The sequence below is a fragment of the Zonotrichia albicollis genome, chromosome 4 (genome assembly GCF_047830755.1).
Source record: "Zonotrichia albicollis isolate bZonAlb1 chromosome 4, bZonAlb1.hap1, whole genome shotgun sequence".
NCBI lineage: Eukaryota > Metazoa > Chordata > Aves > Passeriformes > Passerellidae > Zonotrichia > Zonotrichia albicollis.
The window spans coordinates 12163627-12189793 of record NC_133822.1 but is presented as its reverse complement, the minus strand read 5'-3'; the positions used below and the strand labels follow the sequence as shown (position 1 = coordinate 12189793).

The 26167-nt window shown below is 41.8% G+C and overlaps 1 protein-coding gene across 14 annotated transcripts in view; it reads right to left on the bottom strand.

The window, feature by feature from the left end:
- Positions 1-15048, bottom strand: part of MAGI2 (membrane associated guanylate kinase, WW and PDZ domain containing 2) — a 702271-nt gene extending 687223 nt beyond the window's left edge. For 6 of the 14 annotated variants that reach the window (XM_074538796.1, XM_074538803.1, XM_074538800.1 and 3 more), the window contains exon 1: positions 14495-15046. In XM_074538796.1, coding sequence (XP_074394897.1) covers positions 14495-14795 — 301 coding nt within the window. In that variant the 5' untranslated portion in view covers positions 14796-15046. Of the gene's footprint in view, positions 1-14494 lie in introns of all 14 variants that reach the window. The other 8 variants (XM_074538798.1, XM_074538799.1, XM_074538805.1 and 5 more) reach the window with 4 other exon arrangements.
- Between the last annotated feature and the right edge of the window lie 11119 nt (positions 15049-26167).

The window sequence follows — 26167 nt, the reverse complement described above, 5'->3', positions numbered from 1 at the left end:
GTGGTCAGGCAAAGCAGCAGGAAGCCTTGAGTTAAACAGATAAAACTATGCTGAGAAAGACTGGTCAGTAAACAAGGATTTTGCTCTAAAAATAAAATAAATAAAAAAAAAAACAAACAAAGCATTAACATTTGGTTTCATTTCGTGCTTTTAAAAAACAAAAGGGAGGAGAAAGAAGACATTAGTTGACAAGCATTAGTTGAGGAATTTATAGCCAAGTGTAGTCCCACACCAAGGACATAATTGTACAGACCTGCTCCACAGGTGTAACTGGAGCCCATCCAGGTCACCTGCTTGCAAGTGTGCCTTCAGCAACAGCTTTATGGTGCCCCGCACAGCATCCCCAGAGGGCAGGCTCAGGTTCCCTCTCACACAGACAGCAATGCTCTACTCCATCATCTATTTTGGAATGTGGCTGGGCCCAGCACTCTGTGCAGCTTCAGCTATCCCAACCCTCTGAGCACAGTGGGAGACACATCCAGAGCCATGAGAAAAGAAAATGAATATTCACCAGTGCAGAATGACCCAGCACCCTTTAAACACAGGTGTTTTTACCTTCTGCTATGAGGACGCCTGGCATGCCTGAACAGCCTGATCCTGGGCTGAATTCAGGACACCTGCTCCAGGGAGGGCAATGATGCCAGTGCTATTCCATCAAGTACTGCTTGGACCTTTGCTTTACAGGAGTACAGACTGGTGAGTCTGGTGCCTGAGCCAAAGTCTAGCTCATCTCACTATTCCCTGGTGATACTGTCCACACAGAACATTGCACATTTCCTGCAGCAAATTGTTGAACAGTTTCACCATGCACTGTGAACCAGCTGCCCTGAAGACATCAGCTTTTCAGGGTTTCCTCTGTTCTCAGACCTACCAATGACAGCACCTGTAAAAAGCCTGATGAATTAATAATGCAAACAAGACAACAGCGTGCTCATAATCAACTTCAGGACCAAAGTCCAATCAGGCTAACTATAATAATAATGGGTGCTGCAGATCAAACAGGAATGATGGCTGTCAAAAGGACACATGAGTGCTTCAACAGAATAAAAACACAGGAATCTGCATTGGCTTGTGCCAAGTCTATTTAAAGGATCTAGAAGTACTGTGGTACATAGAAGGGGATTAAAAGAAGGATTGCAGAACCTCAGCTAGATGTCATCTTAATGTTATGCAACTCCTTTTTCCTGAAAACAAAGGGTGGATTCAGCAAGGCCTAAGCAGCCTTGCTTGTGCAAAGCTAAATCCCACCCTGACCTCTCACTGATCACTGCTTTAACTCCACACCAGCCCCAAGCACGAAAGAGGAGAGCTGAGAGACCTTCCAGACAGTGAAACCCACTCCACTCCAGCACAGTATTCCTTTGCAGCAGCCTCTCCAAGGGCAGTGGGAGCAAAGAGTTTCCAGTGAGAAGTGAGAAACCAATGCCAAAGAGGAGGTGAAAGCATAAAGAGGCACCAAGAGCTCTTCACAGAGGGACAGAGGCACAAAGGAAACCTTTGGAGCAACCACAACTGACACAGCAACAACAGTGCCCTGCCTGGGATTGCCAGGTGTCCTTGTCACACCAGGACAGGTTCACTTCTCACAAGTCCTCATTACTTTGCTGCGATGGCAGGTTGGGCTAAATCGAAGATTATGCCAATGACCCCCTCCAGTTTGGATCGAAAGGTGGCAACACCAGGGCTCTGAAAGGAGCCACCACCCACGGAGCCAATCTGAAGTGCCACACCGCTGTGATAAATTAGAGGCTCCCATGGGTTCTTAATTAGCATTTTGTACGTTTCACTCAGCAAACTAAACTCTGCCTATGGTAATATTTTTAGGACTTCTTCTATTTCCAAAAGGTTTTAATACAAAAAAGACAAAGGGGGTGGGTGAAGGAATAAACATCCCAAAATAAACCCCACACAAATTACTAATAATTATAATTTGTTACTTGTCAAGCAGTGGCATTAACAGGCCAAAAGAAGGTTAATAAATGTCTCATACAGTGTGACTGAGTGCCTAGTTGTCCAATTAGCAGTGCAAACAAAGATAAATATTAAAATATATAAATGTATATAACTTTGATTTCCTACACTTTACCACTTCTAATATATTTCTGAAATGCATTTCATTTTAGGAGAAAACACTCTATCACACTCTCATCTGCAGATACCTCTGCATGCTTGTGCTTCTTTGTCATTAAAAAAGCTTTACGTGGGATTTGTCATGTAAAATATAAAATAAATACCTACAAAAATGTTTTACTCGAGCCACGAATAGAAACCCTCATTGAACAGGAGAGGGGATTTTGTGTGGTTTGTGTGCCTTTACTTGGATGCAGTATTGCTTGCATAGACTTCTAAATTACATTGCAGTGTTCTCCACTCTGTTATTGATTGAGCTGAGATTTTTGGCAAGTCATTTCACCACTGTGCAGTTCTTTCTATTCCTACCTACCCTCTGTGTCTCATTTGCCTTTATAAACCCTTTGGGGCAGCAAGTGTTTTTCCCTGCCAGTTTGTAGTACCTGTCACCATGGGATCTTATTTCAGTTGGCTTGATAGGCTAATAACAATATTTAAGTTGTAAGAGATTATATTTTTAAAGAATAAAAGGAAAAAACTAAGCAATTCTATTGGAGAAATACAGTACCACATCTATGGGCAAACCATGCATGTTCAAAAAGATCCTTTCTTCCTAAAAAGTTAGGCAGGCTTTAATAATGAAATAAATTTCATTAAAAAAATAAAAAAACAAACAAAACCATAACAAGCACAGAGGACAAAAATCATTATGATTGTGAAGCTCAGTAATTTCCCAGGGGTTTCTAAGGACTCTATCTCATAGCCCAGGTCAGAAGAGCAAAGAGGGAAGAAGTTTTACACAGTCCCAGCTTCCCTCCTCAGACTGAAATTCACTGAGGCAGCTGAGGACATCAAGAATAACCCCCTGTCTGGGAACTGTGCCGTTTTTTTGTAAATGACTTTTAGAATCTGGAAGCTACTCAGTCTAAATAACAAGGCCAATATTAGCATCTAAAGGGATACAAGTGAAGACTTCTGGTTCAATGTCCCAGCTGCAAACCTCTTTCCCAGCAGCAGTATCCTCACCAGCTGGCCAGCAGTGCACAGACACACAGGGAGGAGTTCTGCAGCTCAGGCAACCTGTTCCTACAGAAACTGGTGAGAAAGTTGCTCACTACTTACCAGAAATCTTCTTAATATTGACCCAAAATAATACTAATTGGATTTACTACTTTTCTAGATCTGATACTGCTCTAGTCACATGCAGGAGGTTCTTTCTCACACATGCAAAGAAAACCACAACCAAACCTTCAGCTTTTTGACTTCTACACTTAGAAACCTTAATTTCACTACCCTTAAAGCACAGGCATAGACATGATTCCCTATCAAGGCAAAGCAGCTGTAACACTTCTGCAAGTCAGATAAACTGTACACAAACCTATACAATATTTCACACATATTTAAAAGTGGCATATATAAGTTTTGTGGGTTCATCCGTTCTGAAGACTATTTCAGTACATAAGTATCACAGGCTTAACATAAAAACTCAATATAAATATTAATCCAGAAGACCTTTTAATTGATATTTGAATTACCGACTTTCAATTTTAATTAAGCAAACTCAACATCTTGATTTTACTTTATTTTCTTAACAAAACCTCCACTACTGTAATGGATTCTTTTCCTGAAATCTTTTATGCTATTTTTACTGGAAAATGACCAAATAGAGTGAGTGTAGAAAAAGCTCTTTTTACTGGCTTGTCTGAAATTCCAGTAATTCCTCTAGAAGTTTACAGGGCAGAAATGTTCCTCCACATCTGTAAGCAAGCAGATAAAATGAAAAACCAAATTCTTCAGGAAACATATTCTCAGTACACAGTATAACAGAGATTTTTTAAATAGGCTTCACTAGCAGTAGCTATAATAGAAAAACCATGAGACAACAGACCAGCACTACCAATAATAGAAGCTCCATATTAGTAATAACCACTATATTCTCTTAAATCAAAAAATATTGCTAAGCTTTTATCTACTTTAAAGCTTCTATCACCAAGACTGAATTATAATCAATTAGAGTTACAGATCCTATGTTAAAATGATACAGAATATTTCCAGCAACTAATTCCAAGAAATTCATTATGTTAGAGTCTGAATTTAATGTGAATACTTCCTCACATTGCCATAGAAACGAGAGACTCTCAACTTGAAATTGCCATGCTAGTTGCTACAACAAAAAGGCAGCTTCTCTCACCACGAGTTCAGATTTCATGTGTGAGACAATAGGCAGATATAACAAACCCACATGGAAGGAGAAATCAGAAATACCAGTAAAAATAATGACTGTATGATTACTATTTATATACATGGATATGTATATATATAAAAAGGAGTCAGAGCAAACCACCTAATATCACCAAGTGCAGAACAGACATCCCAGCAGGCCTGAGCTTCAAGGACAGTTTTCCAAATGAGTAGTGCAGTGGCTGAACAGGGAATTTGGGGGGTAATCACACTTTACCTAAGCAAAGCACTCAGTAGTTTAATCTGAAGCAGTGTTCAGCTCCTCCATCAGTCTGATACAAGAGTTCAGCAACTGCTCCCTTTCCCACTTCACAAGGATTTCAATGCCATAATAGGAGCACCTGCATGATCTTTTAGCTTTTTAAGCTAGCAGCAGGACCCTGCAACACTTGGAAATAAAAATTGCTGTTCCTATAAAAAAAACAAGGCCAGAGAATTAAAATATAATGGGATTAATACTTGTTTATACTAACATACCATTTTGGAAGCATGTGAGAGGCTTATGTGACATTTATTAATGCAGATTTAGCACAAAGAAGGACTTAGTAAGGGAATAACAGAAATGAACACAGCCATTCCATTTCATACTAGCATCAGCTGTGAGAATGTAACATGATAGAAACTATTCAGTGTAACTTATATGGGGTACAAATAGCACTGTTCATCACTTTTCAGTGTAAGTTTAGGTAGAAAAAGATGGTGTGTGTTATAAGAACTTACATGTGAAATGGATGTCCTGGAATGAGACTGATGCCCCAATTTTTTTTGCTTTCAACTTCTATAGGACTGGTTAGGTGTTGTTTTATGAAATGGCAATATTTTATCAGAAATATGCAGATTAATTCATGATTGGCATGACAGGAACAAAGCTGGAAGAATTTTTTATTATTATTACAAAAAGAACTTTAAAATGTGCAATTTAAAAAATCATTCTGCACATTTCATTTGGAGAAATGCAAGGACAACGTGAGATACAAAGCTATTAATAAATAGATAAGTAATAAAATACAATTTGTACCTGTTTGCAGGAAGGATTTCTACTCTGGAATACTAATGTTACATTAACACAGCTACACAATGTACCTGCTAGTATAGTGTAGAAATTTTTGCTCATTATACTCTACCACTGTTTTCCATTGTTCTGCTACGTATAGTGAATCTAAGAGCACTACTCATAATGATAAAGTCTATTTCTAGGGGTTTTTTCCCTTTTTTTCCTGCATAATGAGGACGCAATATTTCTTCAGCATTTTTAAAAACAAACACACTCTGACTTTGCAGAGAGTGAGTGAGTGACCTCAATTCTGTCCTCAGTGTCTGACCTAACAGACTGTCAAAGGAAAACCCTGGGCCCCAGCGTAGTAATCTGTGAACTCTGTGGACACTTTAATAATTCTGGGTAAGTCAATGAAGTGGCTGCCATCACTGGCTACAGGGACTGGCATATGTTGTCAAGGCTGTGCCACCTATCCCCCAGACCAGGCACAATGGGAGATTGTCACACCAGCCCTTCTCCCATTGGAACAGGCATGATCTGGAGTGCCAGAATTCCATGTCAGAACAAGTTTCTGCATGCTTTCTGAACTGAACTCAAGCACAGAGGGTAGAAATATCTTTCTGGCAGAATAAACTAGTTGGTGTTAATGCCAGACCTGAAAGATGTGCTACCTGAAAGGTACAAGATTAATTTCAGCAACACAGGAAGGTACTTCACTAGCACAAAAGGCTTGGAGTGGGCAAGAAGAATAATGTTGGTGGCAGACAGGGCTCCATGGTTTGCAAATTTATGGGAGGCCTCCATGAAGTGCGCTGGTCTGAACGTCTGAACCAAGGATGGCTCAAGAAAGTAACAAAAATATTATACTGAAATGTATATAGAAAGGCATTATTTCATCTATGGATGTGGCAGCAGACAGCCAGTTTGTCTTGTCTGAAAATCATAAAACACATGCACATTTGGTATTTTAATTCCATTTTCACATGGTGTTGAATACCTGGACTGTTGCCCTTGCTTTCCAAGGTCAGAGGCCTGAAAAGAAAGGTGCAGTAATGACTTAGTGGTTTTGGTTCTGCACTACCACTATGTAGTGTTTATGGCCATGACACCATGGCTGTGTTGGTACCAGAGAAGAAGGAAGCAGAAACAGAGCCAGGGAGGCTGAGGTGCTGCCTCAGCAGCAAGGAACCCAGCATGCAGTTCTGTCAATGATGAAACACTACCTGGTAAATCTCTTTTTTTGTAGGAACATCACTCATGTAGGAAATAAATCCTACACAAATATGTGTTTCTCCTCTTCTTCTCAGGTGGCACCATTGCTTCACCCAACTTTCATGAGAACTTGGGACAGAAACACAGACATGTTAACAATAACTCATGCTTTCATCTGAAGAAGCAGGAATGCTATTTTTTTCCTTTGGAATGAGTTAATTGTGCATGTTTTAGAGGGACAGCTTTACTCCAGCATTCTTCTGGAGAAACCAGTTGGTCATAGCTTGGACTGGAGCACCATTTGCTGCACATAAAACTGACTGCATGGTGGGCTTAGAGAGTAGGGGGAATGAGGCTACATCCCGCTGGGCAGGCACCAGTGGGGTTCCTCAGGGCTCACTATTTGGGCCAGGGCTGCTCAATATATCAACAATCTTGTGTTTTCAGTTCTGGGCCACTCATCACAAGACAAACATTGAGGTGCTGGAGCATGTCCAGAGAAGGGCAACAGAGGGAAGGGTCTGGAGCACAAGTCTGATGAGGAGTGGCTGAGTGAGCAGGGGTGTTTTGCCTGGAGAAAAAGAGGCTCAGGGGAGACCTTATCACTCTCTACAGCTGCCCAAAAGGAGAGGGGGTCAGCCTCTTCTCCCAAGTAACAAATAATAGGACAAGAAGAAATGGCCTCAAGGTCCACAAGGGGGGTTTAGACTGGATATTAGGAAAAAATTTCTTCTCTGAAAGCATTGTCAAACATAGGAAAAAGCTGCCCAGGAATGTGGCTGAGTAACCCAACCCTGGAGATGTGGCACTTAGGGTTTCAGTTTAATGGTGGACTTGGCAGCACTGGGTTAACGCTTGGAGTCAATGATCTTAAGGCCTTTTCCAAACTAAATGATTCTATGATTTCAACATGTTTTGAGAAACTAAGACAGACCTAGGAAACACATGTTCCCTGTGCTGATTTTTCCTGTGCTGCAGGCACAGGTTTGTACTCTCTCTTGAATATGACAGAATATGTAAATTCTAAAACCAGTAATGTACTTTAATAATCTCTAAATTTTTTTTCCTGGAACTTTCACACAATTTTACTTTCTCCGTTTTGTTCCTTGTCTTGCTTTCCTTCATCTCAAATTCATGTGCTGTGGAAATAATCAAAGAAACCCAGGAGAAACGTCTGAAGCTGATAAGCAGAGCGAAACAGCATTATTCATATATTACTAATCATAATGTATGTATGAATGAGAAGACACCTGGTAGTGCTGTGTTGACAGCAAGCTACCTTTTGATTAAGCTTTCTGGATTCTAGCAATCTGAAGGTACTGACTAGGAGTTCAAGAGTAATGTAAAAAGGATAAATACATGGCAGATACACACAAACAACAGCTTTCTTTCAGCTCAGCTTCTAGTGAAGTCTCCAAATTGTGGATAGCAGGTTTGAACAAATGAGAGATTTCAGGTTAACATTAAAAGAACATTCAAAACATATAAGTACTGTTTTAGAGATTATCCTTTACCAATTTTTGTCCAGTTTAGGAATGCTAAATAATTTTTGTTAAAGCCCTTAAGTATCTTTCTTTTCTCATGCTTCAGGCCACATTCCACTTTTCATTGGGCAGTTTCAGCCTACAGTTAGAAAGCTAAACAAATGGCCAGAAAAGTATGACACCTTCTTACTGGATGGATTTCTATGAGGTTGAAGAAAAGCAGATTTGTAACAAATTGCGTGTGCTGAAGAGATACTGTCGGGATCACAGCCTCTGTGGTTTTTAAAAATTCAGTTAAGGCCAGCATTGCAATGGCATTCAGCAACAAAACTCAATGACAGGCACTTTGCCACTGAAATCAATAAATAGTTCCAATAGTTCTGTGCTCTAGACTGCACCTACTTAGATAGGCATCTGGTCAATCTTATTCTAAAGTTTATGATTATTTTATTTCGCACTGCAGAATCCTTGACCATTCCGTACATTGCTTAACCACCAGAGCATATGGGTTCATTGCAACTGTCATATATATTTGCACCAAAACTTGAATAAAAAATATTCTAGAGTAGTACTGTAGCAATACTTGTATACAACAGTACTAAACAAATTCTTACACAATCTCAACCTAAAGATGAAAATTTCTACCAGTCTCAAAAAAACCAAATATTGTACTAATTTTTAAGTTTTTATGTATATTGTTATATTTATAAACACATAGGTACATAAGCAAAAAATTAGTTTGAGAATGTTGACACAGTCAAAAAAATATCATTATGTTCTTTGAACTTTGACTCGATGGTCCCCAGTAATTATTTTTTTTTATTTGTTTACAGCACCATGAGGAAGAGAACAACAAGAAACATCTGCTTCTGCAGCTACTGCAGCACTTTCCATCACTCTTTCTAAATCTCAGTTGTGACCACCTCCTCCCATAAGTCCCTTTTGAAGGAGTTCTTTTTCCATGTATACACCACTTCTTGTATACAAAATATGCAGATGAATAATTTATAGAATCTTTCATGTCATGAAAGGAGCTCCTCATCTATAAAGAGCAAGGAGAAGATCAAGAACGCTGAAAGAAAAGCTCAGAATCCATATCTTTCATGAAATGCTGAATTAATGCAGGTGAGGTTATAGGATGCATAAAGGAAGTCAGACACAATTCTGCCCCTTCACACCAGGACTTTCCTTTGATGTCAACAATATCAACAGATGTACAAGTCTTACTGTAAAATTAACTTTACCTTATGTGACTAAACAGAACTAAGCAGAGCACTCTCAATTATTTAATTTCTTTGAGGAAATGATGCACTAACAAAGTCATGGCCCCATCCTTTAATGGCACATTTGTAATTCTCAGGGAAGGAAAAAGACTGATGATTATAATTCTGCTGCCAGTGAACGCAGAGTCCCTGACATGAAACATCACAAGCTCTCTGGAGGAGCTGAAGAATAAATCACAAGCTACATGAGTCAGAAGTCAGCTTCAATGGTCTTTAAATTAAGATGGACAAGCATAAGAATAACATAAAGTAATGGTAAAAAAAGAACTCTGAATTTAATTTCAGGAGTTAATAAAATCCTAAGAAGCACAAATTAGGAAAAAGGAATACGTTTATTTTCAAATACTATCTATGCAAAAGTTATAGAGAAAAGTAAACCACGTAGGTTTTCAGGGTTCTTTGGGTCTGGTTTTTGAAAGACCCTTGTGATTTTGTTTCTTTTTTTCTAGAAGATCATGCAGCTTTCTGTTTCAAAATACTGTTCTTGTGAAGATAGCTATATCCAACATTCCCATCTTGGAGAATAGTGTATGTGATATCCAGGATGAAATATCACCAAAAGAGTATCTATATGCACACAGTGTTTTAATGAATGTGGAAGATAATTATTTATGACCTTAAATAACCAGAAACATTTTTAAAAATCCATAACTATACATAGGAATTTGTGTGTGAAAAAGTCTGTAGTAAAATACTAACATTTTAACTGGCTAACATGTTTACACATGCAGCCAAAGCTTTGGAAAATGACAGCATTGCTGTATTTCTCTGTCAAATGGCCTGTCACAGACTTTAAAATGAAATTTTCAAAGTTAAGCCAGGTTTTAATTGTAAAGTTTATGGATGAACCCGTTAAGAAAAAACACTACAAGGCTACTAAACCCCATAGCCACAAGTCAGTGGGTGTTGGGACAGTACCATCCTGTGTCCTTTCAGTCTTGGCTCAGCAACCACAGTCACAGCCACCAGGAATAGGATGTGGAGGATGCAGTATGCCCAAACTTGGCTGCTCCTGTGTCCATCCTAATGAGGGTCCAAACCTTTTCCTGACTGAGAAAACACTTGAGAACATGCCCAAGTACATCTATAGTCAGCAAAACATTCTAGAATATGCTTACTATTAAGTAAATGATTGGATTGAGAAAATTAAACTTCAGTTCCTCCTTACATTATGTGTACTAAATGCCACATAATGTAGCATTTTTTGCTAAACAATTAGGGATTGACACTTAAAGTCTGACTATTTAGAGTCAGATAAGAGCCATTAGAAAATATCCATAGACAGTGTCTGTTTTATTCACATTTCGAATAATCATACCACTAAATACTTTTAAAAATAAATTGCTCAGTTGGCCAGATCACCTGGGTGCTTAATACATCCAAACCACTTTCCTTGAGAAAGAGATGCATCAGGCAGGAGGTCCAGGACAAAATTTGCTCCAATGCTCCTGAGTTCTGAAATCCATGTTTTCAGACTGTTCACTGGGATTCTGCTGAGGGCATCTGTGGAAGTTTATAACTCTTGGTAAAGAATAAAGATCCTGGTTTATGCAGTACATCCAAGTGGGCTGTTGGTGCAACCCTTCCAGGAGTGAGTGCACAGCACACACCTGGCCAGCCACTGCTGGGAATTGCTGTGGATCTGAGACAGCAGGGAACACACAGTGGAACTGGAGGCAACACTGCTCCCTGTATGACTCTTCCCCATGTGATTACTTATCCAAATTAAGATGCCTTTCCTTAACACGCTGCTACTTTTACAACTACGCATCTGTACATGTGTGGGAAGAAGACAGCACTTAATCCAAACTGTTCTGCATGTGAAAACAAACACATTGAAATTCAGAAGTATTTCTTTAAGGAACAGTAAAAGGCTCTTATCCTCACCCAAAGGAGCAGAAGGTCAAAATGTGCATTTGCAGTACACCCAACTAATGTAACTGCTGTATACAATTCTCTCATTGGAAGGATTTATATTCAAAAAAAGCATGGGGGTTTGCAGAGGAAACCCTGCCTACTTAATCTGATGTCAAAGACAGCTTTGCCTTTGACTTCATCTGGGCCAAGACCTCATCCCATGTGTTTCCAGAGATTCTCTGTGATTCTGCCAACAGTAGCACAACAAGTGGCTCTCAAAAAAGAAACTAACCAAAAAAAACCCAAACAGGAAATAGTCTCCAAGGAATATTTCTTTGTGAACTCTTACAATTAAGACTAAATAATAATAACATTGATTCTTGCAGTCTTTTCTCCTCATGCAAAACGAGGCACAACATCCTACATTAAAAGCCTATTTATTTATCTTGTGTTATACCTAGAAGAATTCATGTTGAATTATATCATGGAACTGCAAATCAGTTTCTCATGAAGTTTACTCCCCCTCATAATATGCAGCAACTCCTACATTGTATGTTTGGGGTTTTTATAACTCGAGATATTTAGCTAACACAAAACAGCACTATATTCCATTAGACTTTTCAAAAGTAGTATTTCATCTAGTAATGTGATAAATGATGAAGTATTTAATTATTCCAGAGAGGGGAGTGTTTAATCAAACATAACATAAGGAAAAACCATGAAAGCACCTTTTCTATGCTTTAAAACAGCTAATCCAGCCATTCCCTGATTCCAGCTACAAGTAAATTTTCACTGCTGAATTGTCAAAACTTTCAAACAAGAGAAATACTCACAGTCTCATAAAGATCACATTATAAATAGTCGTGTCCTACCTCCACATTTCTCTCTCTGACTTCATTCCTAGGCAGCACTGAAGAAGCAGCTACAGTCACATGGTGCATTCAAGGTCATGCTATTCTAATTGACAGCGATAGCATTGATAAATTATGCGGAAACAACGATAATGGAGTCATTAACCTTGCTCCAGCACACTAAAGGTGCTTTGCAATTAAAAAGGAGCTAAAAAGTTGCAAAAACATATAAAGATTTTATTGCTCAGCCTTTTCTCTCCTACACACTGCTGCAAAGCACTGTCAGGGAATAGTAATATTGCTGTAACGTGGCTGCCTGTGCTTTGTCAGCGAGGGGCGCAGGGACGCACCGGCTGACACTGGAAGGAGGAGCCAGGTAGTAAAGTGCACAAACCATTGACTTTTTTTTTTTTTTTTTCCAATAGGAAGTTGGATCCAGAAGGCCTCTCTCTCTGGCGTAAAGGATGCAGGAGCACTGAAAGATATTCCAGCCAGGAAGTCTTTCTCAGTCCAAGAATCTATGCTGAACTGTCATTTCCAAACACACAGACATGTGGCCAGTGCTTTGAGAACTTGCATTAAAACTGCAGTGAGTTAACATACTGAGCTGAAACTCCTTGGGTATGTAGAGATACAGGTACAGATACATAGAATTAGGTAGAACTCAGAATTTATCCCTTAAGTTTTATGCAGAAGATTGCAGTAATTCCCAGACTAAAAGCCTGACTAGTGTCCCTAATTCATGTATGACAGGTAATTCATTAAGAGTGCACACATTAATGAATCATCAGTGGTTGCTTTGACTTAAGGAGAAATGTTATAAAAACAGTGAAGAGATAGGACATATGATTCACATAGCAACTCAAAGTAACCTTAAGTTTGCCTTATTGTAAAGAATCTATAGGATTTCTGAAACAAAAAATTGAAATTGGTTTGCTGACAATCTACCCTTATATTCTTGACACTTCAAATGCTGCTTCTTTTTGAACCCAATCGCAGTGAAACCACTCACACTGAAATTATTAATAAAAAGAGGACAGTACAGAGCAGCTTTCCTGGAGTTCAGGTGCCCAAAGATGACCCTACACTGGCAAGACAGAATCCATTATAGTCATTTTTAATCTTCACTTATCACATGAACTCTTTTGTCTCCCTGCACAGCCTGACTGTCAAGATATGATCTACAGCATATTGCACAACTTACCTATAAGAACAAATAAAAAGGTCCCAGATCATATCTGTATATAGAGGCTTGACCTCATGGAGATAACGGAACAGACAATAAAGTACATTCTGAAGGCCTGGGTGGAAATCAGATTCTTTCTACTGGTTCTGTCATGTCTGGATAAACTAATAACTAGCATATTCTTCAAGCATTCAGAAGTATCGCAAATTATATTTTAAACAATAAACCGACAATTCCAAAGAGGAAGCAAAATTGCCAAATTATACCCAGTGTCAGAGAGATTCTCCTCTGTGTCCTCTGAACACAGGCTGACGGCTGGAGTTGCAGAGCACAAGCGCCTCTGATGCATGGTATCTAAAAACTTCCCACCGCAGAAATTCCCAAGTTTTCAATGGCTGGGCTCGCTGCCCGGCTGGAATGCGTACTTGAGCGATACGCCCACAGCCGCTGCACCACCCATAGCCCAGGAGCACCTACGGACTCGGCTCCCAGAGCAGCTCCTGTGCTCCAGAAACGCTGCTGGGGTAGCAGAAACCTCCTCGGGAACGTTCAGCTGCAGAGAACTCAGCATAGTTTAGAGGGCAGAAACAAACATGTAAACAGCATCTGTGGCGTCTCTTCTCTATTGACTTTCCTGGAAACGCATTAACCTATTACAGTACTTCAAAATAAATAAGCGAAACAGAGGCGAGGCAAGAGTGCACCGTTCTCTCCCAAAAGTTTATTTCTGCCTGTCCCCTCACTTGCTCTGAGCTTCCCTGGGATTAGCGATCGTTTTCACCAGGGATCAAATGAATGACTTTTCCGCTAATGACACTTAAGAGATGCTGAAGGCACCCTGGGCGCCACCAGGGACCCGGCGGGTGGCGGCAGCCCCTGTCCCCACGCCAAGGAGCGCAGAGAGAGGCGAAGCCAAGGGCAAGCCCCGCTCCGCACCGGCCCCGGCCGCCGCTCCGGCCCCTGGCAGCAGCAGCGACCGGAGGGGCGGCGGGACCGGGGCCGGCGGCTCGGGCCGGGCCGGGCCGGGCCGGGGGGATCCGTCCCCGTGAGAGCGGGGCTGCAGGGGGTGCTGCCGCCGCCCCCCGCCCGCCCCCCGGCATGGCGAAGCGCTGTCACTGACGCACATTTAATTCGCCCGGCTGCGGGTACCGCGCAGCGCCGCTCGCATCCTCCCCCCGCCGCCGGGGAGGGGGCGGCTCCGGCGGGGAGGGGGAAAGTCAAACTGCAGCAACAAAGTTGCTCCCCCTCCGCTCCCCCAGACCTGCCCCGGCCCCCGGGGGGTGGGCAGGGAGGGGGGCCCGTGCCTGCCTTACCTTGCTTGACGCACTTGAGGCGGATGGGGTCCTTGCAGTGCTTGATCACGGCCAGCACATCCCTGATGGTGAGCCCGGCCACGGGGGTCTCGTTCACCTCCAGCAGCAGCTCCTCCGGCACCAACTTGCTGCCGCCCTCATAGGCCACCTTGCCGGGCTTCACTTCCCCCAGGTAGGGGAACTGCCCATTCTCGGCGCCCCCCTTCAGCTCGAAGCCCAGCTGTCCCTCCGGGTTCCTCACGATCACGATCTCGTGGACTCTGCTCGTCCAGTGGCTTTTTTTCTTCAAGCCCTTGGACATTGCCGTGGGGATGCTCTGCCCGACTCCCTCCCTGCAGTCTTGTGCTTCTTCCCCCCGTCCCTCTGTGCCCCCAGTCCCCGGGGCAGCCGCGCTCCTCCGGGCAGGCTCGGGGCGGGCGGAGCGGCCGCGGCTGTGCCGGCCGGCGGCCCCGCGGGCTGCAGCTGGGTCGGGGAGCGCCTCAGTGCCCGCTGCTCCCGGCTTTAGCTGATATCCATGGCAGCCGCGGCGGCCGGACCCTGCCTGCGCGTGGATGCACTAGTTGTAGAGAAACTGGCAGGAGGGAGGAGGGAGGAGGGAGGGAGGCAGCGGGAGGGAGGGGACGGCCGCGGCGCGGGGAGGAGGAGGAGGGCTGTCGGTGTCGGTGCCGGAGCGAGGCGGGCGCTGTTTCGCCGCTCCCGCCTCGCCTGACCCGGTAGTGAAGGCCGAGAGAGAGGCTGCCTGGCACGGCCGGCAGAAGGCGGAGAGCGGCCCGGGCGGGGGGGCCAGGGCGCTCTGCGAGCGGGAGGGAGAGCGGCGACCTCCGCCCGGCCCCAGCGCGGCCCCAGCCGGGAGGGGGCGCTCGGGAGAGCTGGGGCGCTGGCCCCGCCGCCTGCCCCGCCCGACCGACACTGACCGATACCGCGCTGGACACTGCCTGGCACCGGCCCGGCCCGGCCCGGCCGGACAGTGCCCAGCACCGCCCCGGCAGACACTGACCAGCGTCTTTCCCTGGCCGGACACTGACCAGCACCGTCCCGGCCCGGCCGGACACTGGCCAGCGCCTTCCCCCCTCTGGACACACTGCCTGGCACGCCTCGGCCCGGCCGGACACTGCCCGGTACCGCCCCAGCCCGGCCGGACAGTACCCAGCGCCTGCTCCCGGCTGGACACACTGCCTGGCACCGCTCCGGCCTGACCGGACACTGCCCAGCGCTTGCCCCCGGCTGGACACACTGCCCGGTACCGCCCCGGCCCGGCCGGACACTGGCCAGCACAACCCGGGCCCGGCCTAATAATGCCCAGCGCCTGCCCCCGGTCGGACCTTGCCCGGTGCCGCCCCGGCCCGGCTGGACACACTGCCCGGTACCGGCCCGGCACCGCCCCGCCCCGCCCCTGTGAGGGGAGCGGCAGCCCTCGAACAGTCCGGGGCACCGCTGGGGGAGCTGCCCGAGCCGGAGCGGGAAGGGTCCTGCGGTTCAGGAACTCTGCTTGCGGCCGGGAAGCACCAAAGGCAGCTGGGCTTTGGCTGTGGCTGCAAAGCCGAGAGACATCTGCTTGCTTCGGGGAATCTCCGTGTCAGGGGCGTTTGCTGCAGAGTTATTTCACTCCATGCGAAAACCTCAGTTCATTGAGTTGCACATGGGCATTGTTGTTTACGCTGGGTGCTGAGCCCAGAGCTGATGGCTCAGGAGGGTGCTACACCTGAAGAGGGTATGACAAAGAGAAGGGTGGCAGTTCTTCTCCTTGAATTTACTGTCACCCAGCAAGTGTTCACCACCCTCACACCGGTTGCCTTCTGCTACTTGTCCTTAGCCAAAATCCCACCCTCCAGCCTGCAGACCCTCCCTGGAGCCCCAGCAGTGGGATGCACTGTTCAGCATATACTGTACCTCAATCCTCCTGTGAGCTCCCCCTTTGCGTAGTTCTGTCATATGCCTCATGTGTGAGAGCAGTGAGTGTGGCAATAGGCATGTCTTTCTAGGAAACTTGCCTTGACGAAAAAAATAGTTTCCATCCCAAGTGGAGGTTGACAAAAAACACTCAGAACAACATCCTGACTTTAGGAAATGTAGTTTTTGAGCCTGCAGGGTATAGAGCAGGATACATGAAGGCAGGGGTCTGCAGACAGGGCATTAAATGGGAAAAGGCAGGAGAAATGTACTTTGCGTTATGGCATGTGATTTAAAGATGGTCAGATATTTTTGAAATTTCAATTAAAGTGACTCCGCAATGAAATTTTCCAAATTGTGCCGCTGTTTTCCTCTTGGTTTCTATGGAAACAGGCCTTTATGTGATCATGCTTGGCTGTGTCTCCTTTACTTCTCCAATAACTTTTGAAGCTGTTGGGCAGTTTCACCCAAATCTATCTCAAATATAATTAAGCTATTTCATGAAAACAGGCAGCTGAGTAGGGCTGAGAGATCCTGTAAATGTCCCAAAGGCTGTAACATGAACTTGCCTCTTATTAAACAGTGATTCACATGGTTGAGAGACCATATAAATGTCTTGGTAATGAGAAAAGTTTCAATTACAGCTCATTATCAGCCTCACTATAAGTCTGTGGGAAAACAGGGTTCTTCAGTCCATTTTCCCTCAGAACTACTCGAGTTCCAGAGGGGTAGAAAGACACATGCAGAGGGGAAGAAAACTTTGAGAAATTGCTGACATCTGTATTTGCAAGTCATTCCACCTGTTTTGCTGTGGGGGCCTGGTCAGAAGTGCAAAGCTCTGTGTGTGAGTGGCTTCACGAAAGTGGGCTCAAAGGATAAAGAAACCAAGACCCCAGATATTTGGAAACATGAGATGCATAAGTACAGACAGCTGAAGATGAGAGGGGATCTGGGAAGATGTCTTGACTGGAAGGTACTGAGATGTTTTCGCTGGTGGGACAAGGGTTATGTAACAAGGGCTCCTTTTCCAAAGACCATCATGAATGTCCTGTTGTCACTGGGAAGCAGGAGCTCTGGTCTGACAAAAAGAGGTCAGTAGGTAGCCCTGTAGAGTCTTTCTGTAGCCCTGCCTTTTCAATTTGTCTTGGTTTTTAGTTCAGAAATGGGGTAGGAACGAAATGGCTGAAAAGAGGAATACAAGACACAACATCCCATTATCCTTCCTATGTTTTACCAAAATCACTTCTTTGCTGAGTCATCTGCTCTACTAAAGTCCACTCTTTAAAAGTGGTCACCATTTCTTAATTTGGAGTTTGTAGTCATTCTGCTAGTAGAGTATTGCTGTTGTTGATTTGTCTTATAATTAAAAATAAATTTTTAAGTAAGTCCATGTTTACCACAATATATATACAACGCTAGGACATCTGCCAAAAATACAGCTCTTAGTAAATATGTCAAGAAATATTGGAAATATCCCTAGATGGGGGAAGGGCATGTTGTGGTTGTTACTTTTCTTAGGAGTCTCTAGTAAAGTATTGATCAGAGTTTTTAAAATGGTCATTACCATTTTAAGACAGATGACTTTAACGGTAGGTAATGGATAGAGCATTTCTGATTTCACATGTGCTATGGAAAAACCAAGCTGAATAAACCCTTAATGTCTAACTGCAGTTGTATTAATCTAAAATAATAACATGTAGAAGTGGTGGAATTGGTGTTGCAGTGGCATTAACTTGGAGGGCAGCAATGTGAGCCAGGCAGATCCTAGCACAGGCATCTGCAGTTTGGCAGAGAAGTGGGAGATTAGATGGAAGGAGCCTTAGCAGTTTTCCCAAAGCAGATCTGTGTGTTTGTTGCTTGATCCTCATGTCAGGAAAAGATGGCAGTTTCCAGGTTCAGGGACCAAGAAAACTTGGTGAGGAGGATGGCAGCCATACCTGTTAAGAACAGGAGGGAGTGAAGGATGGCTGAAGATTGGTGTTCCTCTGCAGCATTTTCTTACAGGAGCCATAAGATTTTAGAGTTTTGAGTTGACTGTTTATGAGTGAAATTTTGGCATCATATCATAGCTGGCTTATTTGCTTTGGGCCTAGGGCAGTAATACCAGAAACGCATAGCTTGCTTTGCACCATTTCAGCTCATTTTGTTTAATTTTTACAGGGGTAGAGGGTTATCTGTGCAACCAGATTATTCTTGTCTCTGACAGAGCAGGCACCCCAGCATGTAGCTGAAGAAGTGAGTGAGCAGATTTACTGTCTGACCCCTGAAGAGCTCAAAAAGCACTTTGTGATTTGCCAAGACCTTTCTGTTATTCCCTTCCATTGGTTCATCCCAGGAGGGCCTGTGAGCTGGTCCTGAGTGTGAATGTAAGGGTATCTAACACAAGGGATTTCCTTGAGCAAAAGTAACAACAGCATATAATGAAACACATTCAGCAAACAACACAAATGCCTTTATTATTCCTTTAAATCTGCGCCTGTAAACACAGGAACCAGTAAGTCACTGTACATTTGGGAGTAAAGTTGAGCACATGAGTAAGCTGAAGCGTGAGACTTCATAAATATATTTGGTAGCTGGAAAGGAATCCTTCCTACTGTAACATTACAGATTCAGTAAAAAAGTAACTGAATTCTGGTTTTATTTTCAGTATGCCATGTTTTTAGATAAGTGAATTCCTCAGACAGAAAATGATGTATTGCACATGCCAAAGGGGATAAAAAGAAAATACATCCATTATCTTCTATTATTTATGCAGGAATGGAGTTCTCTGCCTTGTAATTGTGTTTGTAATGTTGGACTTGAACTCAGAAGACATTAAATTTCCTTCTTCAGCACATGCTTCCTGTGTGACTGGATGATAACAACATGATATTGCTCTCTCATTTTTTCCATTTTAGTATGGGCATAATTCCTCTTTTCTCTACAGTTTTCTATTTAACATGTCAGCCACCCAACAATTATTCTTAAATAAGCTTCTCAACGCTACAATATAAATTCATCATAGGACATGTATTCATCTAGGGCCAGGAATTCAGGTGATTAAATCCAAAATCATAAATATTTTCCCTGTACCTTTAGTTACCTGAAAAGTTTGTAATATATTATCTTCCCATCAGTGGAGCTTCAGAGTGTCTTAGTTGATTTCTTCTGCTTGGAGTTCTAAATGTTCTCCTTGGGATTCTGCAAAAATGCCAAGTCCTTTATTTCTTTGGATAAAAACAAAAAATTCCTAATATTCTCAGCTGCAAATTTCACCAAAAAAACACTAGAAATTTGTTACCACATTTACTACAGTCACACATGTCTTCTGTGAGTCTTAGTTTTATTAGTATAAGTCTAGAGTTATTTCTAGTATAATCTTTTCCCATTTCCTGGCTTCAGCTTTTGAGAACACTTGCTTTAGAAAGGCTAATACCTCAGGCTATTTATCTAAAAATTCTTTTCCCAAGTCCTCCAAATTCTCAAGTTTGATAAAAAATACATGTTTTATAGTACTACAGAGAAAAAAAAAGAATTATTGTGTGTATTTTGTTGGGTTTTTATTTGTCTTAGATCAAAATGTTCCATAGTCTTGGCCATCAGTGTTTCAAAATAATTTATTTAATTTTAAACATCAACATTTTGTAAATCATACATCTGGCAAAAAATGCAAACTAATGGGTAATACTGAGCTGTCTCAACCCATTGGAGGATTCCGGTTTTGGCAATAGCTCTTGCAGAGGCCAAATGTGATCACTTCTGCATGGGAAGAAAATAGTCTGTATGGCTGTATTGGAGGAAAAAGGCAACATTTGGGAGCAGAGAAAAATCAAAGACTGAAGTTCATCTAAATGGTATTGTTTACAACAGGTTTATAAGATTGCAGGAAACATTTTGTTCTCTCCTGCTCATCTCTGTTGGCTTTTGTTTTAAAATAATCTTTCTCAGTTACTTTTCCCTTTTGCTATCAAATTTTTGTAGTACATACTTCCCATGCTGCTCTTGCTAGCTGCTCATGAGTTGATTAAGGTGAGACATAGAAAATTTGTTGGAGGTCAAAAACTTCCCCAGGGACAAAGTTGTGGAGACAGTCTGTCAAAATAAATTTGAAAAGAGCCATTGAAATAAACAAATGATAGCCTCTTCCTACAGCAATGCAAGTTTAAATTGCATCCCAGTAAATATCCACAGCAGAAGACAGAATAAGACAGAAACAAAACTGCACACAACACCCTATCAGAAAATAATCCTTTAAATTTGTCCTGACAGTAGAAAGATAGCAAGCCTACAAGTATCTGTTACAGTGAAATGGAAGAGAAGCGGGAGGCTCACCGTGAATTACTCCTGCTGGGTGGTGGTTGGTATTCTGAAAAATAGCAGATAAAGTGGCTCAGTAAGAGCCTGGGTTTGAATTGATGACTCCTCTACCACCATGGCACCAGTTTGTGCACTTGCTAGTCAAAGTCATCCTGTATCTGGTCTCTTCAGTTTCCCATTTTAATATTTAGTATTCAGTGATCTACCTCACCATTAAAATATCCATAAACATTTGGCTGTTTCTGGTATGTGATATCTTAGATTAGCAAACTACCATGGGCCTATTCTCTGAATTCTTTTTTCCTTGCCTTGTTTTCATTTCCCTTGGATTAGACAAAATGAGACTTTCCTCTTTCATGTTTATAATCGGTTTCATTTTACATTTCATATGAACTAACAGTGCTGCTGAGATTGATCTCACAGCGTGGCTGGGAAAGGAGATGAATATTTTATGAACTTATAAAAGATAAAATGAAAGCATATTATTCTAGGGATGTATTGTTGATGTTCCATGTAAAATTGTGACAGCATGTCCATTCAGAACCTTATTTGCACATCTCTCTCATCTCTTTGAGAGGAGTAACTTCTCCATGTCAAAATTCTAGCACTTAATGTGATTGCAAAGCCTTTTTGTCATGAAAATTAACAAATACTTCTGAAGTTAGAAGTATTCACACAGACATCACCATGGAAATTTATAGGAGGTTGCATGTTTTGTAGATACATTTCCATAAATATTAAAGCATGGTGCAATGAGGAGTTTGGAGAAAATGACTCAAAAATAATACCTGCAGAAACTCTCCCAATGCTTGTCACTGCTCAGAGGCCATGCATGAGCCAAACTGAGCACGAAAGAAACCTCACTCAATTTAGCAATTTGGTGCAAGTGGTGCTGAAGCACCCAACTGGCCAAATTCTCAATGTTTTTCCCTTAGTAAGCCTGAAGCTTTAATGAATTCAGCTGGTGAGGATGATGTCTCATTTCCATTGCTCTACCACACTTTTAAATTCAACAGAGTTCCTGATTCGTGCTGCCTCATGACAGCTGAAGGACTGGGTATCCCTTGTCTGATCAGGATCCAGCTACTCTTCACTCCCTGCTGTCTGTGTTTTTCTCAAGTGCAGAAACATTTGGGTTGCTTTCACCAGCTGGCTGTATTGCAGAATTAGCTGGTGATGGAGACATCTTTATGTATCATGTATCATCACACTGAGGTTGGTGACAAAAATGGTTTTGAATTAGCAAAGCTTAATTTCAGAGTGGTGTATAAATACCCAAAAACTTGAATACTAGGGTAAACCTAGAGCCCTTGTCTCTGCCCCACAACCAGAGTGTGTGTGCTCCAGATGTGACATAAGGGCATTTGCACACCCTGAGGTTTTGTGCAATTTTGTTTATGTAGATCTGGAATTGGCCCACACCTGCTTAAAATCACAAGATGGGCTTTGCTGTGTTTTCAGGATGATAAACAAAAGTGCTCTCAAGGAAGCTGAATTACCTTCCTGTGCAGTTTTGGTGTTATTCTCAGAACATGGCCCCATGCTGTGTCACGCTGGTGGCTGTGCATCATTCTCAAACAGAACATTTCTGCACAGGTGCTTCCATCAATAGCAGCTCACTGATGGGACTGCACTGCACTGTCAGGTCACTGATGCTGCTCTTGAATGACGTTTTCAGGGGGAGAAAAAAAGCTTCAATTGATGTAATGACCTAAATCTAATGATTTGAAGACAGAACCTTCAATCAAGACTTCAATTCAACGTTTTTGTTCCTGTAAATTGTAGGTCAAGGCCACAGTCTCCAGGAATATTTGACGCTTGACCAGAAATCCAGGTTTTCCTGGGGAAAATGCTCAGATAGGCACCTCCACTGAATTTGAAGAAGGAAGCATGCTCATCCTCCTGAAGCAAGACAGGTGCAAGTCAGCCCTTACTGCACTCAGTTGAGAGATTTGTGTTGAACACATAGCATATAAAAATAGATTTTAAAAGTTTCAGAAGTCAAATTATTCTTATTTTTACTTTGGAAATGTGTTTTCTTGAGCTGAGAGGAAAAAATACAAGTACTTTATCATTGCCTTGTTATATGATAGGTGGAAATGAAAGAAAGACTGTGTTTGCTAGGTGTTGAATTTTTTTATCACTAATCAAAGGAAAAAATGTTCTCAGTCACTGTGCAATTAGAAACACATGAAGAAGAAACACTGCATGGGCAATTAGATTATTTTTGCAATTTCCTACAGATTATTTAATTAGTCTGAGAGACTTTATTCAAGGACAGGTTTGTTAGTTTTCTTCTATCTAAATAATATTGGAGCTCTCATGGCCTTCATATCAACATGATGTTTTTTTCTCATAAGGATTCTTTATTTGTAAGTCTACTTTTCTGTCACAGCCAGTGCCTGGGTTGTTGTGTCTGAAGCCAGTAACACTTGCTCTTTTGTCCCTGTAAGTTAATGATGTAGGCAGTGGTGACTCTAATCCACGGTTCTGCTGCTGCAGTCCTTCACTCCAATTCTTTTTCACCCCAAGGTTAATAATGAAGTAGTGGAATAATGACCATACCATAGGTAAATAAGGAGGCTAACACCAGTGCTGAGATTTATTTTAAAAAGAGGTTTTAAAAAAGTAGAGAGGAAGAAAGAAAGAACTATTCTAATTAGAAAGAACTTTTAAAATAATTGAATTACTTCCTGAAGACTTTTTATATATTGGTTTGGGATGTGTCTTGTTTTCACTTTAGATTTTAAATTCAATAAACTTCTTGTCAGATAAAATTACTTGCAATTCTCATAGGACTCCTGCCATCACTGTGAGATTTGTCCCATGTATTTACATCATAAATTAGTATTTATGCTCTGAACAGCTTTTAATACAGATATAATGGATAATAGGGGTAAAAGCAGGCAAGATCACAAAGTTCTAAGATCACTTTCTGAGCACATAATAGATTTTGGGGGAGACTGAACACTGGAATAAGCTCTGCTGAGAAATTGACTCACTGTGGGCTTCTAAGATCCAACAGGGCTCAGCCCTGAGCAATTTGCTCTGCTTGACCCTGCTCTGGGCATTGGGTTGGACTTGGTGTTGTTTAGCAGAGGTTGTTTAATCTCAACAATTCAGTAATTCTGTGTGGTTGTGTGCCAACCAAATCACTGGAGTCTTCTGACACAGCTGTTCATTGAGCCACATCATCCTTGCCATAAAGTTGTATGAAGGCAATATTGTGGATGGAGACCAGTTCTGCAATTATTAGATTGAGCAGTGCTCCTTCACAGCAATTTTCCCATTGACTTTTATATTAAATTGGCTTCTGAGCACCTCTTGACCTGAAGGTTAAGCTCTTGGTATGCAATTCAATTTAAAAATTAATTGACACTATTAAGACACTTCTTCCAAACCCAAATTAATAACTCTCTTGATTTACAAACCTAGGAGCCCTGAATGAATTAATAATGTATTTACTGGGTTTATATATTGGCATTCCTACAATACTAAATAGATGCAATTGGTATTAGTTCAGCTGCTCTCAGGTTGAAACTGATTTCTCCCAGTGGTGAGAGAAAATGACAAATTGCTCATTTGACAGGATTTTATCTCTAGTGGGGTACACTTTACAAAGGAGTGCTGGAAATAGAGGAAAATATTGCTTTATCCTACAGAGATGAGCTAATAATGAATTATTTTTTCCTTCTCTTCAGGTGAAACCAAATTTTCAGTGGGACCCACATAGTGCTGCCTTTATAGCATGATTTAATTTTTGGGTGTGCATTTTAAAGTGTCACTGGAACAAATCTTTTATCCTTGCTGCTTGCACTTAAAAAATGAGTGCTGCACTGGCAGCTGTTTCCCTACAGAAAACGTCTGACCTACCCAATTAACAATATTATTTTCTGAAGTACTTAATTGTTTTCCTGATATTGCTCCTTCAGTTTTGGTATCCAGTAACCTCAGGATGCCCTTCTCTCAGAAAGTACACAAGTTTCCACCTGCAAATTTTGTCTATGCAATCATCTTCCTAAAGCAGATCTGCACACTGTTGTACCTTGGTTTCTACTGAGGTCCATCATCTTAGCATTGTCTTCAAAAGAAATAAATAAATGTAGTGAGAATTTTAAAAATTTATTTCTGTACATAAAAAGATATTGAAAGTCATTGCTTTTGGATTGTACCATTGCAAAATCTGGAAGGCATTAATTTTGAAGCTCTCTTCTCAAGCTAGCCAATTTATTGCTAGAGAAAAAGATCCACAGCAAAGTAAGAATTAGACTAGATTTTTCAGCATCTTTTACAGAAGTCTCCCTGAAGAACATGTTTTCAGTCATTGCAAGGGAGCAAGAAGTCACCTTGTTTCTTAGACAGCAATAACCAGACAGATAAAAAGTAGGTCAAAATTGAACCTTTTCAAGGTTTGTTTGGTTTCTATACATTTAAGGGAAATAAGTCGCTTTTGTGATTTGGAAATAGTGAGTCAATTCCAGCCCAAAAGAACAAGTAAAGTAATTGACACCTCTTCTAGGTGTAAATATGATGGAATTAAACTCCACTGAATTGATTTGCATATATGTATGTTATAATTAATTATCAAAATAAAGTCTGTGTGAATATTAAGAGACTCACTTTAATCTTAGTGTGAAAAAGAGTTAAAATAAACTTGAATTTCTGTTCTTAATGATTTATTTTGAACTTCAGTATATATATCCCACAGTTTACCTTTAGTTTGACATTTATATGTTATCATTGAGTAGTTATAAGACCAGTTTGTCATTTGAAAAGTGGATAGTTTTCTAGGATAATTTCTGGAGATGTAGATGGGAACATAAATTTTTTCCAATGAATGTAGCTGCATGTATTTTTTATTCTGAATCACGGGCGCCTTTTACAAATCTGGAAATTGTGATTCTAGCAGGGATTTTGACTGTTATGGGTGCTCACACTTTGGGAGCTCACTCCTTTTTGCAAAAGCATGGCACTTGACAGTGTTTGTTACTACTAACACTTGGCTCTCTGCAGTGATAAGAGGATGGCAGTAGGCAGGTGTTACGCTGTGACTACTACTTAGCAGGAGAATCTTGCTCCTTATCCTAGCCCTTATTCTCCCATCTGCTTGCTTCACTCACTGTTGTGTCTGGCTGGAATCCAGATTTGTAAACTCTTTTGGGGACTTGGATTTTTTTTTTTTGGTACATATTCCATGCTTCTAGATGACTTCACACAGAAAGCACAATAATTATCCCTTCTTCTAAGACTGCAGGACAAATATTGTACTCTATAGCCTTGCCTCTGACCATCAGAACTTAACAAATTGTAGGACTGCATTGTGGCTCTGTCCCTCACCATGCAGCTCACTTTTCTTGTAATAGGAACAAGCATTCTTAAATGCCCTTTTTGGGCTAACAAATAAAAATAATTGGGGCATCTACTACACCAGACTAAATTAGGGAATAAATTTAGCCATTTATATAATAGTATCCTTTTGGTGGTAAA